This window comes from Vombatus ursinus, unplaced genomic scaffold (genome assembly GCF_900497805.2).
Source record: "Vombatus ursinus unplaced genomic scaffold, bare-nosed wombat genome assembly UNPS02014807.1, whole genome shotgun sequence".
Lineage (NCBI taxonomy): Eukaryota > Metazoa > Chordata > Mammalia > Diprotodontia > Vombatidae > Vombatus > Vombatus ursinus.
This window is the reverse complement of record NW_020954585.1, coordinates 61,853,065-61,868,474: the sequence shown is the minus strand read 5'-3', so window position 1 is coordinate 61,868,474 and position 15,410 is coordinate 61,853,065. Positions and strand designations below refer to the sequence as shown.

The 15,410-nt window shown below is 39.5% G+C and overlaps 1 protein-coding gene across 5 annotated transcripts in view; it reads right to left on the bottom strand.

The window, feature by feature from the left end:
- Positions 1–645: 645 nt before the first annotated feature.
- The window catches only part of LOC114052402 (DCN1-like protein 3), a 31,363-nt gene continuing 16,598 nt past the window's right edge, over positions 646–15,410 (bottom strand). For 4 of the 5 annotated variants that reach the window (XM_027874987.1, XM_027874988.1, XM_027874989.1 and 1 more), the window contains exons 3-4: positions 6,151–6,683; positions 646–3,777 (exon numbers count right to left, since the gene is read on the bottom strand). In XM_027874987.1, the coding sequence (XP_027730788.1) occupies positions 3,282–3,777; positions 6,151–6,581 (927 nt within the window). In that variant the 5' untranslated portion in view covers positions 6,582–6,683 and the 3' untranslated portion in view covers positions 646–3,281. Of the gene's footprint in view, positions 3,778–6,150; positions 6,684–7,396; positions 7,489–15,410 lie in introns of all 5 variants that reach the window. The other variant, XM_027874991.1, reaches the window with a different exon arrangement.

The following is a 15,410-nucleotide window of genomic DNA, read 5'->3' as shown; positions in this document are numbered from 1 at the left end:
ATGTTGCACATTTGTATTTCCACTTAATTCCAATTTGTTTCTAACACAAGCATTTCACCTTCCAATCACTAATGGTTAAAACATATTCCTTTATCAGAATTAGTAGGTGTGGATGTCTGGTCTCAAGTCACATAAGTGGGCACAACTATCACGAATAAGGTGGGAAGGCCAGGCTGCTTGGCCTAAAATGAGTAGTATTTTATTACCCAGGTGGCAATGTATTCCGATTGTGTCCCACTTCTTCAGGACAAAAGATAAAGAATAATCAATGCCAAAGCTTCCTCTTATTCTAGTGTCCTAGTAAACTAAGGAAACACTAGCTCATAAGCAATTTGCCAAAAGCAAGTTCCCAACATGTATTAATTTGTTGTAATTAGCCACACTCAAAAGTTCCTAAGGGTTTCCAAAATACCATGATCTTACATCAACTTCTGGCTGTGGCTGTTAAAGTAAAAGGTATCTCAGTGTTTGCAGCACCCCAAAGCTGTGCATATACACACTCTCTATATTTTTTTACTTATTCCACAGAAACAACTCAGCCATTATACAAGCTCATTTTCATGTTAGAGTTAATAGTAATGAACTTTTCATTTCCAAGAAGCACGAACAACAAACCCACACCTCCAAGAAGAAGGGATGTTAACATCAAAGCCTATGCTTAACTTTATTCATGACCACAATCAATCCAGAGCTATTACAGACACATCTTAACTCCTTGCTGTACAACAGGGACACAAAATGGGGAGGTAGGAACAGCACGTACTTGACTTAACACTCCATTTTCTGGCTCATTTGCAATCTGAACTGCTTTTGTGTTACATTTTTATAACGAATGGTTCATTAAAAATATTTTTTTAAATGGCTCCTCTGAAAAAAACTTATTTTTATTTAAAATAAACAAAAACCAAACCCATATTACAGTACATCTATACGGAATGCCTTCTTTTTAGGCTAGGAAAGGAATTCAGCCCCTCTAAGATCTAGAGGATTTTTATGGCTTCCCTCACCCCCTTTTCAACTGGACTGCTGCTTATGGGATGTGATGAGCTCTGCTCCCCTAGAAGCAACCGTGTCTGCCTGCCCAAACAATGCCTGAGATTTCGCTTCAAGAATGAGGGACTGTAAAACAAGCTGAAATGAGAAGAGCCCTCTGGTCTTCACTCTAGTATTTTCAGGCAAAGGAAGTACTTTTTCAGTTTTAAAACTGCAATTAAACCTGCTGGGGCAACCGAAGGCCTTCAGTGAAGCTGGCCTCAGCTAAGCAGCCACAAGGCTTAGCTGTGGCTAATCCAGGGAAATCAGCCAAATACCCTTCAGTCTTACCGTAGTACTCCAATATCATCTATTTACTTTGTGGTAGTTTTAAAATGTAGATTTTTTTTCCTCTTTTTTTTTTTTTAAAGGAAAACTCGTCAAGTTCAGGGCTTTAAAAAGTTTCAATACAAAATGGGTTTAAGTTCAATAGAAAAACATTCACTGCAGAAACTCCACAAAACATCATTCCTGCAAAGATGTAAGTTCAAGCTCTCTAGTAAAGGAGGCAAGAGCTAGAAATGACCAGACCATGCCCAAACCAAAGGATGTGCAGCACATGGGCAGAAAGTGGGCTTAAATATTAAGAAACAAATTTTACTATAAAAGGGCATAAAAAAGTTTTCACTTGACAGATTCTCTTTTGAGTAAGTTCAAAAGCATCAGAAGCAGATTTGTACACTGTTGTTAAGTCCCCGGTGCCATCCTCTCTTCCTTACCAAACTAATTTATTAAAACCAAAATTTAACAGATGATCCCTTCACTGGGATTAGGTTTGGACAAGAAACCAGCTCCTCATGGTCCAGTCTGGGAGATCAGTCACCCTAAAGTGTATCCAAATATATCATAAAGATCAACCAGTACTATGTTCTGGGCAAGGAAAAAGCTACAAGAACCCATCCCCTCTTTTATGAAAATGGTCCAGATTCTGATTCCAGAATTCAAAGGCTCCATCAACAGGCTTTGAAAAGCCTCCTTCATTCCATACTCCCACCTCCCCCTACTCACTGCACCCTAAAGGCTGCTTCCCTTTTACAAACCAGTTTAAACAGGCAATGAACCTAAGAAATTCAGAGGAGAGGGAGGGAAATTTATGTAAACCTAAACAGTCATCACATCACCCCAAATGAGCCAGACATTAAAAAAAAGATAATAAATAACTCACTGGGTCAGGTGACAACATTGCTGCAGCAAGAAGGGAGAGGGCATAAGAGTTTAACCATTAAACACACTTTCAAACATTTGTTTGGCAGCATTGAGGCCAGCCCAGGCTTCCTGCACTTGCCAGACAAGTAAGCTGATGATACTTGAGAGATCAAAATAAAATTCAAGCAGAGCTCCATACCACAGTTTTCCTTCAAGTTAGTTGGCCAGTGGGCATGGAGTTTGCCAACCATGGGGAACAGAACCTTTGGCTCCGAGTCAAATAAAAATAAAGTATTTCCACTTAGAACATGAAAATACAGCAACTTCATCAAAGACAGAAAACTATCAAAGAGGTCTACTTCCAGCAAAACTGAGGTAGCACTGCTTTCTCTGCATTTGATGCTTAAGTGGTTTTCAGTACAATGTATTAGAAACCGCTCACTTGAATGACAGGCACAGCATGTCGATGAATAAACTATGTAATGCAATGGGTGAAGGAAGGAATGAACAGGAAGAAAATATTAGGGTTTCTAATGAATTAGCTTAAAATAGGATTTCACCAGACTTCAAATTTTTTCCTTTGTTTTCAGAACTTCAAATTGTCTGGGAATTAACCCAAAGTGGTTAACAGTTAACACTGCTATTCAACTCTGTGTAAATCTTGTAAAATAATTATTACAACCTAAATTCAACCATGTAAACAGCACTACACACAGTACAGACCTGCCCTGAAAAATGTAGTATGCAAAACTGAGATCTGGCACTGTATCATTTTGTAATGTTAATTCAACCTAACCCTCCCCACCCCTCAAAAAATCTAAATTGTGCAAGAAATGGCAGACTCACTCTATCTGAAGGCTTTAAAAAAATTACACATGTAGCCAGGGTCAAATATTTCAGGGCCAAAAAAAAAATGTTTAAAAAGAATAACTAAAAATGAAGAAAGTGCCTAAAACATGATACAGCATTTTAGAGCCCTTTCAAATACAAGGCAGAGAAAGGTGTAAAGTAGAAAATATCCGGATCCTCAGTAATTTCCAGAAAGTTCCAAGTTCTCCACTGGCTGAAGGACAATATACAGCAGGTGGTTCTGTCACAGCTGCTCACACATACTGGTAAGTCTGCTCCTCTTGACACAGGCTCTCTGTGTCTGAAGTTGTCAGACATTTTGATTCCTCTCCCTTTTTCCTTCGCTCCATCTCCCATTCCACAAAGGTATCAAAGAGACTAGGCCAGGCCTCATCTTCACTGTAGTTACTGAGGTCGGGTCCGATCACCTGAGTAAAGTTTAGGAACATGTTCCATGTGTCCCGGGAGATTCCCTTGACTCCCGAGGGATTTTCTGTTAAGAAGTGTAACCACTGGTCCAATACAGGGGGGTTGTTTTGGGTAAAGACCAGCTTCCAAAGGGCAATGGCTATTTCCCGATGCAGTGACCTCTGCCCTTCTTCAGAGTCCAGGCCAAACTGAAATGTAAAGCGGTAGAGATCCTTGAACTTATCCTCTTGTTTGGCTTCATTTAAGAGACTGGGGAACCGAGCACAAATCCCATCAATGCTGTCTGCACTTATGGCTTTGCAGCCCTCAAAAAACTCCTTCCTATAAAGGGAAGTAGAAGAAAAGCATCATCAAAACATATTCAGATTTTCCATTAAAGAATCAATTCAAGACAGAGTTCAATTTAATACAATAAGTATTTATTAAGCAAGACAGGATGGGCATACAAAATCCAAACAACACAGTCCCTGCCCTCCACATTAGGCAGAAACAATATATACATAGATAATAAGCAAATACAAATTATATACAAAACAAATATAAAGTAATGGGGAAGGAGGTAGAAAAAATTAACAACTGGAGGCATCAAGAAAACTAAACACTGAATTACAGGTTTCTGCAAAGCAGAAGTGAGAAAGTAATGCATTCCCAAAGTGGAGGTCAGTCTGACAAAGATGGGAGATAGAATACTGTGTATGAGGAGTATCAAGTGAGTCAGTTGGTTTGGAATATAATGTGCTTGAGAGGGAGTAACATGAAATCAGCCTGGAAAGACAGGTTGGAGCCAGATAGGGAAGGGCTTTAAGTGGCAAACAGAAGCATTTTTACTTCATCTTAGAGACAATGAATTGCTGAAGATTCTTCTGCAGGGGAATGACATGGTCACACCTGCATTTTTAAGATCAATTTAGCAGCTGTGTGGAGGATGAATTGCAGAAAGGACAAAGTGAAGGTAGGAAGATAAATTAGGAGGGTATTGCGTAGTTCAGGCAAGAAGTCATTAAGGGCTATGATTCTTGAAAAGAAGGACTATTATTTGCTTTTTTTGAATCACCAATGCTTTAGCACAAGGCCTGATACATATAGGTGTATCAAAGATGCACTCACTGACTAGCTAATTTAAGGCAGTGGCTGTGTGAATAGACAGAAAAGGACGTATATGAGAGATTTTGTAAAGGTAACATCAATAGGTTTTGTCAACTGACTAGATATGGGGATTGAGGGAGAGTGAAGAGCAAAGTTTCAAACCTGGGTGACATGGACAGTGGCATTCTTAACATAAATAGGAAAGTTAAAATACAGTGAAATGTCTGGAGATCAGAAGAAGATAAAGGCTACTTATGTAGACTCAGGGGTTATCTGAATGGACATGCTAACTATTCAAGGCTAACTAAGATAGAAGCCTGAGGTCCACTGAAGCAAATGGGAGAGTACATGGATGATGTTTTGGCTAAAGAAACTAGGAAGAAAAGTCAGATAGGTAGTGGGTTTCCATCACAAGGAGATGGTCAGAAGAGCCACAATGACCAAGATCTTGTTTGCTGGGTGCTTGCTCCCTGGCAATCCAAAGACCAATTAATTCAGGGCCTCTGATGTGAAAAGGAATGACTCTGCATTTTCATTTAGATCCCCTAAAGGAGTAGGTATGGAATTAGTATTGTGAGTGAAGTCCTTCAGTACACTTTAGTACAGGGAGGTACACTCTCTGAACAGTCTCATATCCCATGGGAATATCACAAACAGGAGAGCACGGCAAGAACTACTATGGATATCCTGGGGATAGAGAGTGTCGTTCTGCAGTTACCACCACCAGTGAAAGCTCTCAGGAGAAATAATCTCCAGAACTAGAGAATAATACACAGCCATTCACCCTTTGAGTAACTACAAATAAATCACTCATTCTTAGATCATAGATTTAAGAGCTAAAAGAGACCTTAGTCCAGGGACCTTGTCATCTAGTTTGAGGGAAGTAGGAAATGACAGGAAGAAAGGGAATGAGGGAGGTTTATTAAGTACCTATTATGTGCCAGGCACTGTACTAAGAACTTTATAATTATTATCTCATTTAATCCTCACAATAACTTTGAGAGATAGGTGCTATTATTACTCTCATTTTACAGTTAAGAGATCTGCCATGGGACACACAGCTAATAAGTGTCTGAGGCCAGATTTGAATTCCAGTCCTCACGTCTCCAGGCCCAGCACTCTATCTACTGCACCATCTAGCTGCACAGATGATATAGTTATTTCCACTAACTGCTCACAATTAGAGAACACTAAATAAAAATTGTGTCAGTTGAGAAAAATACCAGCACAGAACTGAGCACCATTCCATCTTTGCAGACCTGTGAGAAATTAGACTCTGCTGGCTTAATCTTTGAGAATCTCTATCTGAGGCACTTATGAATTATCAAACTTTAAAGGGTAAGATGCATGTATCTGCTTTGGAGAGAACAGCATGAGTTTATAAATCTTCACTCCTAAGTCTCTTATCAATTTCAGGAAATCACTGAGATAAAATGGTAAAATGACTTACCCATGACCCTATGGCCAGGAAGTAAAGAACCAAATTTGAATCCAGATCTCTCCCATCCCATTCCAGTTCTTTCTTCTGCCTCTCTACAGCTGCTCCCTTTAGACCCTCCTCTCACCCTCCCCACCCTGTACCCCAAATATAAAGTACTTCTAACTAACCTTGTGAACTTGCACATGGTAGCAGCCTGGAATTTCCAAGCCAAGACCAGCACTTTAAATTCTGTGGGATCAACACACAGATCATTACAGAAGCGTTCCATGCCTTCCTCCAAAATCGCCTCTTCCCGCTCATCCTTATAACGCCTAAATAGTTCCTCCATCCTCTGTAGGGAGGACTCCTCAGTGTTGGACTCCAGATCCCTCCTGGCATCTCCAGATGATGTTGAAAACTGACAAGACTCTGAGGCTGCCTCTGCCTTCTTGGTCCCATTGACAAGGATGTCACCACCAGGCTTCCCACAAGTTGGTGCATGGTCATCTCGGTGGCTCCCGCTGCGCTTACTGTGGGATTTGCCACTGGGATCCCGATCTCCATTTTTACTGCCTAACGTAGATGATGGATTCTTGCATTTGGTGACACACTGGCCCATGGTGCAGGTGGCCCAGCCTTTAGAGCGGCCCCCTTCTGATTGGACAGCCTCTCTGATGCTGGCCAGCTTGCCTCAACATTCCATCGACAGGAAACAAACCACCTGGAAACAATTTGAAGAGTCAGTTGTCTCTATGTACGGGAAAAACGGCACAAAATCTGAAAGACATGTAGTATTCTAAGGACCATCCCACATGGAATCTCAATTGGTATTGTTCTTCCTCAACAAGCTAATAAGCAACTAAATGAAATACTGTTTATACCAGTTACCACATCTATTTGCAGGCCAGCTTTGCCGCTTTACCTTGTAAATGTAGTTCTCTCAGTGGCTACAGTATACCAGAAGAACTAATAAAGGAAATTCCTAAAATTCTTACTGTAACATAGGTTACAAAGAGGTTGATTCACGTGTAGAATTCATCAAGGAAGTCTACTCCAAATTTAATGTGCCTGCAGAGTAACAAAAAGTCCAAAAGATTTCAACTATAAGGATTATCTTATAGGCTCTTTAAATATTCTGTATTTCTTTCTTTTGGGAGGGGGTAGGAAGAAGGAAGAAAAAGGAACTGTCTACAGTGATACAGAATATGGCTATTTATAAGTTCAGACAGGTGAGATCATCATGTTCATTGACATGAAGTCCCTGCCAGGCACTTCAGGCATATTTGCTTTTTTTTAAAGGGGTACTAGCTAATCCATGTGTATCTCCAACTGGCAAGACCTGTGAGAGAGGGGCAATTTCTCTATGCTCCTAGCCTACTCTGTCAAGAATGGGTACCAGTAATTGATACACCCCACTTCTGAAAAGGTACCAACCTCTGTGCTAAATGCAGCCACTCAAAACATCACTTTCAGAATGCCATGTCTAGAACTTGCTCTTTTAAACTGGCCAGGGAACAAACAGGTACCTGGTGAAAAAGGAGGAAGTCCATTTAATTAGAGCTAAATTAGCATCTAAATTAGCTCAATCTTCCTCCAGGGTCAAAATGACTGCACTATTCCTAAGAAAAAGCTCAAGGAGGATTCTAGTTGCCCTCAACTTCAACATGATTCAAAAAAGGAAAACCTACTTTCTGCACAAGATTATAACTTCATTATTTCCTGAAAAGACAGTCTCCTCAAGAAGCGGCTGGATAAACACAGCTTTATTTGTATTCCTTGTGGATAGCTTTCTTAAATACAAAATAAGTTTAAAATAAAGACTAGAATAACTTTTTCCAAGTTAATCACATCTAGGTGTCTCCTCCATCCTCCTGCTGTGAAATTATAAGATCAGAAATATGGCTATACATGTCTTCTACCAGATGACTGAAAGGGTTCTATCTTTCCTAGGCTTCTGAAGTCAGAGTAAAAAACTAAGTCATTTTTCAGTGTAGAAAGCCTTGTTTTTGTGGGGTGGAGGCATGGGAAGAAGGTAGTTAAGTACAGCATACAAACACTATTAGATTGGAAACTGAGTAGTTTTGAAATCTGAGGTTGTTTAGTGGGAGCATATATCACACATGGGAGGCAACTGGTAGATCTGCCTTGTCAACTCAAAACACAAGAGATTAGACCATGTGGAGGGTCTGGTTGCCAGATTTGTGTTTCCAAAGACTGGAGTATTGCTGAAAGAAACAAAAGGAGTAAACTTACACAAATCCCACATGCTCACAAACTGACAACTCTAATTTCCAAGCCCTCTGACTCACCAGCATATACTGCTCTCTTCCTGCTACTGCAGCTAAGCTTGTAGCACCCAAGAAGGGGTTTCCTGCCTTTATTTAATACACCCTAGGTCCCAATTTTCTCATCTGGGTCAGAAACCTTATCTACTTCCTCAAAACCCTGCCATCAGACAAAAAATACGGATTTCAGGTGGGGACTGAGCAAAATGGGCTCCAAAAATCCCCTAATCTTAACTGACCCAAAGGGCCTTGTATAAAAGCACCTTAGCTATGCAGCCCACTGCAGTGGAACCACCAGAAACCTGGAAACCTTTCAGTTTGTCCAAAAAGATGGGGGGGAGGATCAATATAGTTAAATGCTGGTCAATTTGCTTATTTCAGAAAAAGCACACCAATAACTCCCATCTAGTTGGCTCTCAGATGACAGTCAAGCTTTCATTTCTCTCCAGCTGTTCTACTTTGGGACTTCTCTAACTTTTCCACCATGTCCCAAGCTGCTTATTATTGGGAAAAACTCTCTGGCATCCCACACCTCATCATTACCTTCGGTCTCTAATGTTGGAGGGTGGAGGTTACTCAGAACATCTTCTCATTTCTCCTGTGGCTGCCCTATTTGGAACTTCTCCACTCTCCCCCACCTCCTTTCAGCTTCCTTGTGTGTGTGTTATCTTCCCCAATTAGATCATAAGCTCGTTGAGGGAAGGGACTGGCTTTCTTTTTTTGTATTTGTACTCCCAGCTTAAACAGTGCCTGGAACATAGTAGACACTTAATAAATGTTCGACTGATTGACCAGGCCTTAACTGGAAGCATTACCAAGTTCTGCCTTTTCTTTTAAATGAAAAGTAACATAGTCCAGAAAGATTTCATTAAACTACATTAGTATAAATAAAGATACCTTTATTCTAGACCGGGTTCCACTCACTAGGAGCATGATATTGGGCAAGTCACTTTACTTTTGTAAATCTCAATTTCCTCACCTGTAAAATGGGAATAATACCTTCCTGTCTACTATACAGAACTGTTGGCAAAAATCAAAGGAGATAATGTTAGAATGTTTTGTATACTATAAAGTAATGTATAATTGTAACATAAATTTGCAGCACTTGTTATTTTAATGTCCCCAGGTCATTTAATCTACAAATACCATTTGTATTGTCTGAAATAGAACACTACAATCACGAAGGTAGCTTAGTCATTTAATTACATAAAAAGAGTCCATGAGGATGGGGTTTTTTTGGTTGTACCTCTACCCCATTATCAGGTGGGGGGGGCACAGAAGAAAAAAAAAAACAAAACAGAAGATGAATGGGGACAGGGAAAGAGCCAGACTGGGATAAAGAGGGAGGAAAGAGGAAAGAGTTAAGATGAGAAAGGGAAAGAAAGAGCAATAGACACACTGCCCTCTGTAACAGAAAGCCATGGTGGCTAAGCTAGACCACCTACGACTAAGTGAGATAGTCTCTATTCTTATTTAATGTCTTCCAAGAAAATATCAAAAAGGTTCTTTTGATGCATCAAAAAATATATACCAAGAGTAACAGCCTGAATTATCCAACCCAAAGTATAGCAGCTAAATAAAGGAGACTGGACAGTCGAGTAAGGACTAGGCCTATACCACAAAGCATATTTTTCCAAAACAGATATAATACATCGCTTAGAAGGGAACCTTGCTCAGCAAAAGGCAGCTAGGTGGCACAGTGAATAGAGTTCAGGGCCTGAAGTCAGAAAGACTCATCTTCCTGAGTCCAAATCTGGCCTCAGACACTTACTAGCTGTGTGATCTTGAGCAGCTCACTTCACCCTATTTCCCTCAGTTTCATCATCTATAAAATGAGCTGGAGAAGGAAATGGCAAACCACTACAGTATCTCTGCCAAGAAAACCCTATGTCGGGTCATGAAGAGTCAGACACAACTGAAAACTACTTAATAAAAACAAAACTACTTAGTAAGTGCCTAACAAAGAATGAAAGTATTATCACTTCTAATATAGCACTCTATCCCACAAATAACAAGTTTAGGAGGTAGGAAACTTTTCCATACTTGCAAATCCACGATCTCTAGATTTCTCTTCTTTTACAACATTTCTCCATTCAATACCCTCTTGCTCTCTCCTCCCACAGTTATCATGTTCCCAACACATAGACCCTGAGTACATATTAGGCACCAAGGCCACTTTAATAAATACCACCTTCTAATCCCACAGTATTATCTTATTTATGTATCTATAACTACATATCTCTCTATATATGTATATCTATTATCTATATATACCTATACAGATATCTATTTCTATCTATAGCTATCTATCAGCCAATAAAGACAGATAAAAGAGAAAGAGGCATAAAATCCTGTTGCATAGCTAGGAAACAGTCCCATTTTATAAATAAACTTAGACATAAAGAGATTACATAAATTCCCTGAGGTCACAGAGCTAAATTCTAGAAGCTACATCTCCTGACTTCTAATCCAGTGCTCTTTGCAGAGCAGCAAACTCAAATTCCCCCAATACTATGGAGAAAAAGGCCTGGCAATCCCTTCTCATTCTATTAAGCCTCTGCACCAAGCTCACATCCCTTTTCCCTTTAGCTTCCGAGCCCAAGCTGCACCAATCAGCTGGATCATTATGTGGCTTTCTAAAACGGAAAAAAAAAAACCGGTATATTCAGCATACTTTGGAACCAGTGGCATATTCTAACAAGAAAAGTGGAGGAGCAGATAGGGATAAGTTGAAAGAAAAAACTTGTAAACAATTTCTATTATAGGTTATTGTTTAATTACATATTTGAAAACATAGTCTGGTGTAATAGAGTCAGCCTCAGAGCCAGGAAGTATGTGTGTTCAGTTGTTTTTAGTCATGTCTTTGTGACCCCATTTGGGGTTTTCTTGTCAAAGATAGTGGAGTGGTTTGCTTGAGCTAACAGGGTAAAGTGACTTGCCCAGGGTCACACAACTAGTAAGTATCTGAGGCCAGATCAGAACTCAGGAAGATGAGTCTTCCTGATTCCTGGCCCAGCATTCTATTCACTACACCACCTAACTGCTCTAGAGGCTCTGGGCTCAAGTTTCATCTCTGAGACATTCTGGCTATGAGAACCTGGGCAAGGTATTTAAATTTCTTAAATGTTCGAGACAACTCTAAAACTACAAAATTTCAGAGAAAGTGCTGACCTGCACTGGGTAGAAGATGGCTCACCGAAGAGCTCCCTAATCTAATAAATTCACAGGTCCAGTCTCCATCACCCTTACCTGAAGGACTAGAGACTCTTGGTGACATACAGGTGAAGGTCAAACTACTTTCTCTCCTACAACTTCTACTTCAACCCCAACTCAAGTTCTTCCCCCTTTCTCTCTTCTCTCACATCTCCTACCCATTGCCCTACTGACAGTGGTGACAGCTCCTAGGGAAACGACTGGCAAGCTTTTTGAAGCTAAGGTAGAAGGGTAGCCTGGCTATCAATGAACTCTTGTGTCCAGAGCTTTCTAACCTCTCCGATTTCTTCAAACAATTATGCCATGTCCCAATCAGCATATAGCATTTGGTTTTCCAACACAGTGGGGGAGAGGGGTTTGAGGATGGCATCTGAAGTCACAACTCTCTGGAGTTCCAAACTTTATGTTCCTTAAAGAGCAGCTGGTATCTCATAAACCTGTCTCTTGACCAAACCTATCAGAGTGTAGCAAAAGCTTTTTTTAAGGAGAGAAAAAAGCTGCCCTAATCAAATCTAAATAGTAGCTGATAGCACGGAAGCCTTACTTTCCCAATCATGTTTGATCTCTGCAGGGACAGCAGAAGAGCAGCATATGGGCTTGCCTCTGAAGTCAGATAGGTCAGGGTGCTAGTTTTGTGTTATGCTGTTCTGGCTGCTGATTGGTAATATGTCACCCAAGAAATAACTTTCTGAGACAAGGAACTAAGAAACTGGAGAATCCAATATGCCAGCAAGGCATATAAGACCTATTTCCTATCTATTATTTTGTTAAAAAGAGGCAAAGATGTGAGTAGTTGTTTTGGTTGACTATGCATATGTTACAAGGGCTTCAGTTTTCATTTTTTTTCCAAAGGGGGTGGGAGGGAGGTGGAAGGGAAGTGAGAAAAATAAAACAAATGCTTATTAATTGAAAAAAACTTTTAAAGACAACCACAAATCCACTCCCCTGAACCCCACAACTTTCTCTTATAGCTCTAGCTCTCATTATAAAATGTACTCACCACCAATCAATTTCATGTTAAGTAACAAGAAAACCATTGATGGATATACATTGATGTCTATTCTTTTGCCTACTGCCCTTTCAGCCTTCATCTAAATAATCCACAATGCCACTTAAATGCACGAGTATCATTGCAGGGTTTTGTGCACATATTTTTAGAGAGATGCCAGACACCAAAAGGCCAAAGAACATTAATGCATGAATTCCTTAAACAGCTTTTCTCCAGCTGCCAGACAGGAACATTATATTAGCAGAGGCTGGCTTCCAAAGGGAGGGCATCTATTCCCCCTGGGAAAACTGATAAAGCCACAAGAACACATCTCCAGCTAAAGCCCCTATAACAGCTTTCAAACAACAACCTCAAGTTGCTCCAATCACTCTGGATTCTGGAAATCAGAGGCATCAAACTCTAAAACATACTTCCTAGAAAGTAAGCTTTCATAAATAAGAAAGGGAACTGTTGTGAGAATATCTTTTAATATTGAGAGTGATTGTTGGTGTATATGCAGAAAAATAAACTTAGGCAGCTTTGGGATAAGGTCCCACAGCAAGCAACTTGAGAGGGAAAACCTTCCCCTTTTCCAAAGCAAACTAAACATGGCTGTCTCTATTTTCATACTTTTCTAAGACTTTTTGTCCTAAAATGTACTGCAGCAGAAGGCTAAAGCATCTTTAGTTTGGGTGAGGCCTGATCGCATGACTCCTTCTCAGCCAATCATGAAAGCTCCCTTTAACTCCAAAAAAACAGAAAGATTCATCAGCAAGTATGTTAAAGTAAAATAAATTCAGGACACATGAACAAACCCAGCCATCAGAACCGTACCTGGCACAAAAATGATTTTGTGGGATTTTTAAAAAAGTGTATTCATTCATTTTTACTCTGTAACCCAATATACCAATACCTAAATTAGGGCCTGAAGACAGTGTTCTGTGGGCTGGCTCATATCACTTCTACTTGCCAAATTCAATTGAGCCAACAAACACACACTTTAAAATGCGTCCGAATACCAAAAGTTGAAGCTTTTTTTTTTTTTTTGGTCTCCAGGTCTAGTTTAATCCCTGGTGGCTCAAAATAACTAAAAAGAGCCACATATTTTATGTTGACTCACACTGGAAATTTTTTTCCACGTCACTAGTGATCTGGACAATTTTGCTTGACACTTTTCTAAACTCAAATTTTGTGTGTAGTATACACACATTAAAGAAGACTGGAAATTTTAGGCTGACCATTCATTTTTCTGTCATTCTGCTTTATTCTTTTGAGTTACAATAATAGCATTTTTTTTAGGTTTGCAAAAGCATTTTATAAATATTAATTCATTTGATCTTCACAATAAACCTAGAAAGTAACTGGTACTGTCATCATCCCCATTTTTACAGATGAGGAAATTGAGATAGAGTTTGCCCCACTTCACATAGCTAGTGTCTGATGTTGGATTTGAATTCAGATCTTCCTGACTCCAGTTCCAGTGCTCTAGCTACTGAACCACCTGACTACATAGATAACAGTGGATAATTATTTCCACTATCTGCTTAAAATTAGAGAGCCATCTTGGATAAGTAATATGGCCAAAAAACCAAGGTATCACTGCAATGAATTATATAGTGACCATCACACTTTTTCCAACCCACAGCTGTAGAGGAGCTTGTAGGTCCTTATTTCTCTACCCTGAGGTTCAGCAATTGGGATTAAACTGTACTGAGGGTAAACCACTAATTCCCAGAGCTCCTGAACCAGCATATAGATACCAGCTACTCCACAGATCTAATTATAGTTGATTAGTGCTCAAACACTCAATTACCATGTAAACTATTCACTTTTCAATCACCTTTCAAAGGATATATTATTTCAGCAGCTTACTGACTGAACAACAGCTAACTGGAAATTAGGTTTTTGCTTCTAAGGAAAACAGGACACAAAGGAAACTATGGAAATAGCTGAAAGACTACAGAAGGAACTCATATAAAGATTACAAAGGGCTGACTTTAGTTGTATTAAAGCATTCATAAGCTACAAAAATGTCTAATGATGTGGCTTCTGGAACCATACTTTCTCTAAGTAGCTACCAGTTTTACTATAAAATATCTTTTTTTTTTCTAAAACAAAGAAAAAGGTCAAATCCATTAAACCACACTTATCAATGGTTTTCTAGAGTCGTCATGAACCCTAATTATTGAGAAAATAGAAAGGATGGATGATGGGACCTCTGACACTCAAAACAAGATCTGTTCTTAACCAGGCTACCCTTTAAAATTCTCCACAAAGGTAGGTTCCCACCTACTTTTTCTTTCTTATTTCACTTTACTCCCCTTCACTCACTTTCCATTCCTGTCAAACTGACATTATGGCTATTCTCTGTACAAGATATTCCATCATCTTTCTGTTTCCATGTCTTTGCACAAGTGGTCCATCCCCTATGGCAGGAATGCACACCTTCCTCACTTGTGCAGCAAAATTCCTAGCTTCCTTCAAAGCACAGGTTTAATGCTATCTCCAACATGAGGCTCTTTTGGATTCACCTTTTCTGATTCTCTCAAATTGTTAATACTCTCTTGAAATTACTTTGTATTTACTTATCTATATAAATATTGTATCTCCCCAGTGGAAAGTATACTTTTGGAGGTGAAGGGCTATTTATTTTCGTTTTTGTATGGTAGGAATTTAACAAACATTTGTTGAACTAAATTGATTTTTAACTGTCTTTACCATGTGCTAAATATTTCAAACTGAAGTCTCCATCTCAGCCTGCCTCTGACAAAAAGTCTTAAAAGAATTAAGATATATATGAACACATACCTTTACAGACATTTACATATGCCTTCCTCCATACACAAACATTCACAGGAAAACTCTTTTGATCCTCTGCTTTATGAGCATGTGCGTGAATACACATACACACACCCATGAAAGGATCAAAGATCCTTCCTGCCTCGAGTTCAATGAACATCAG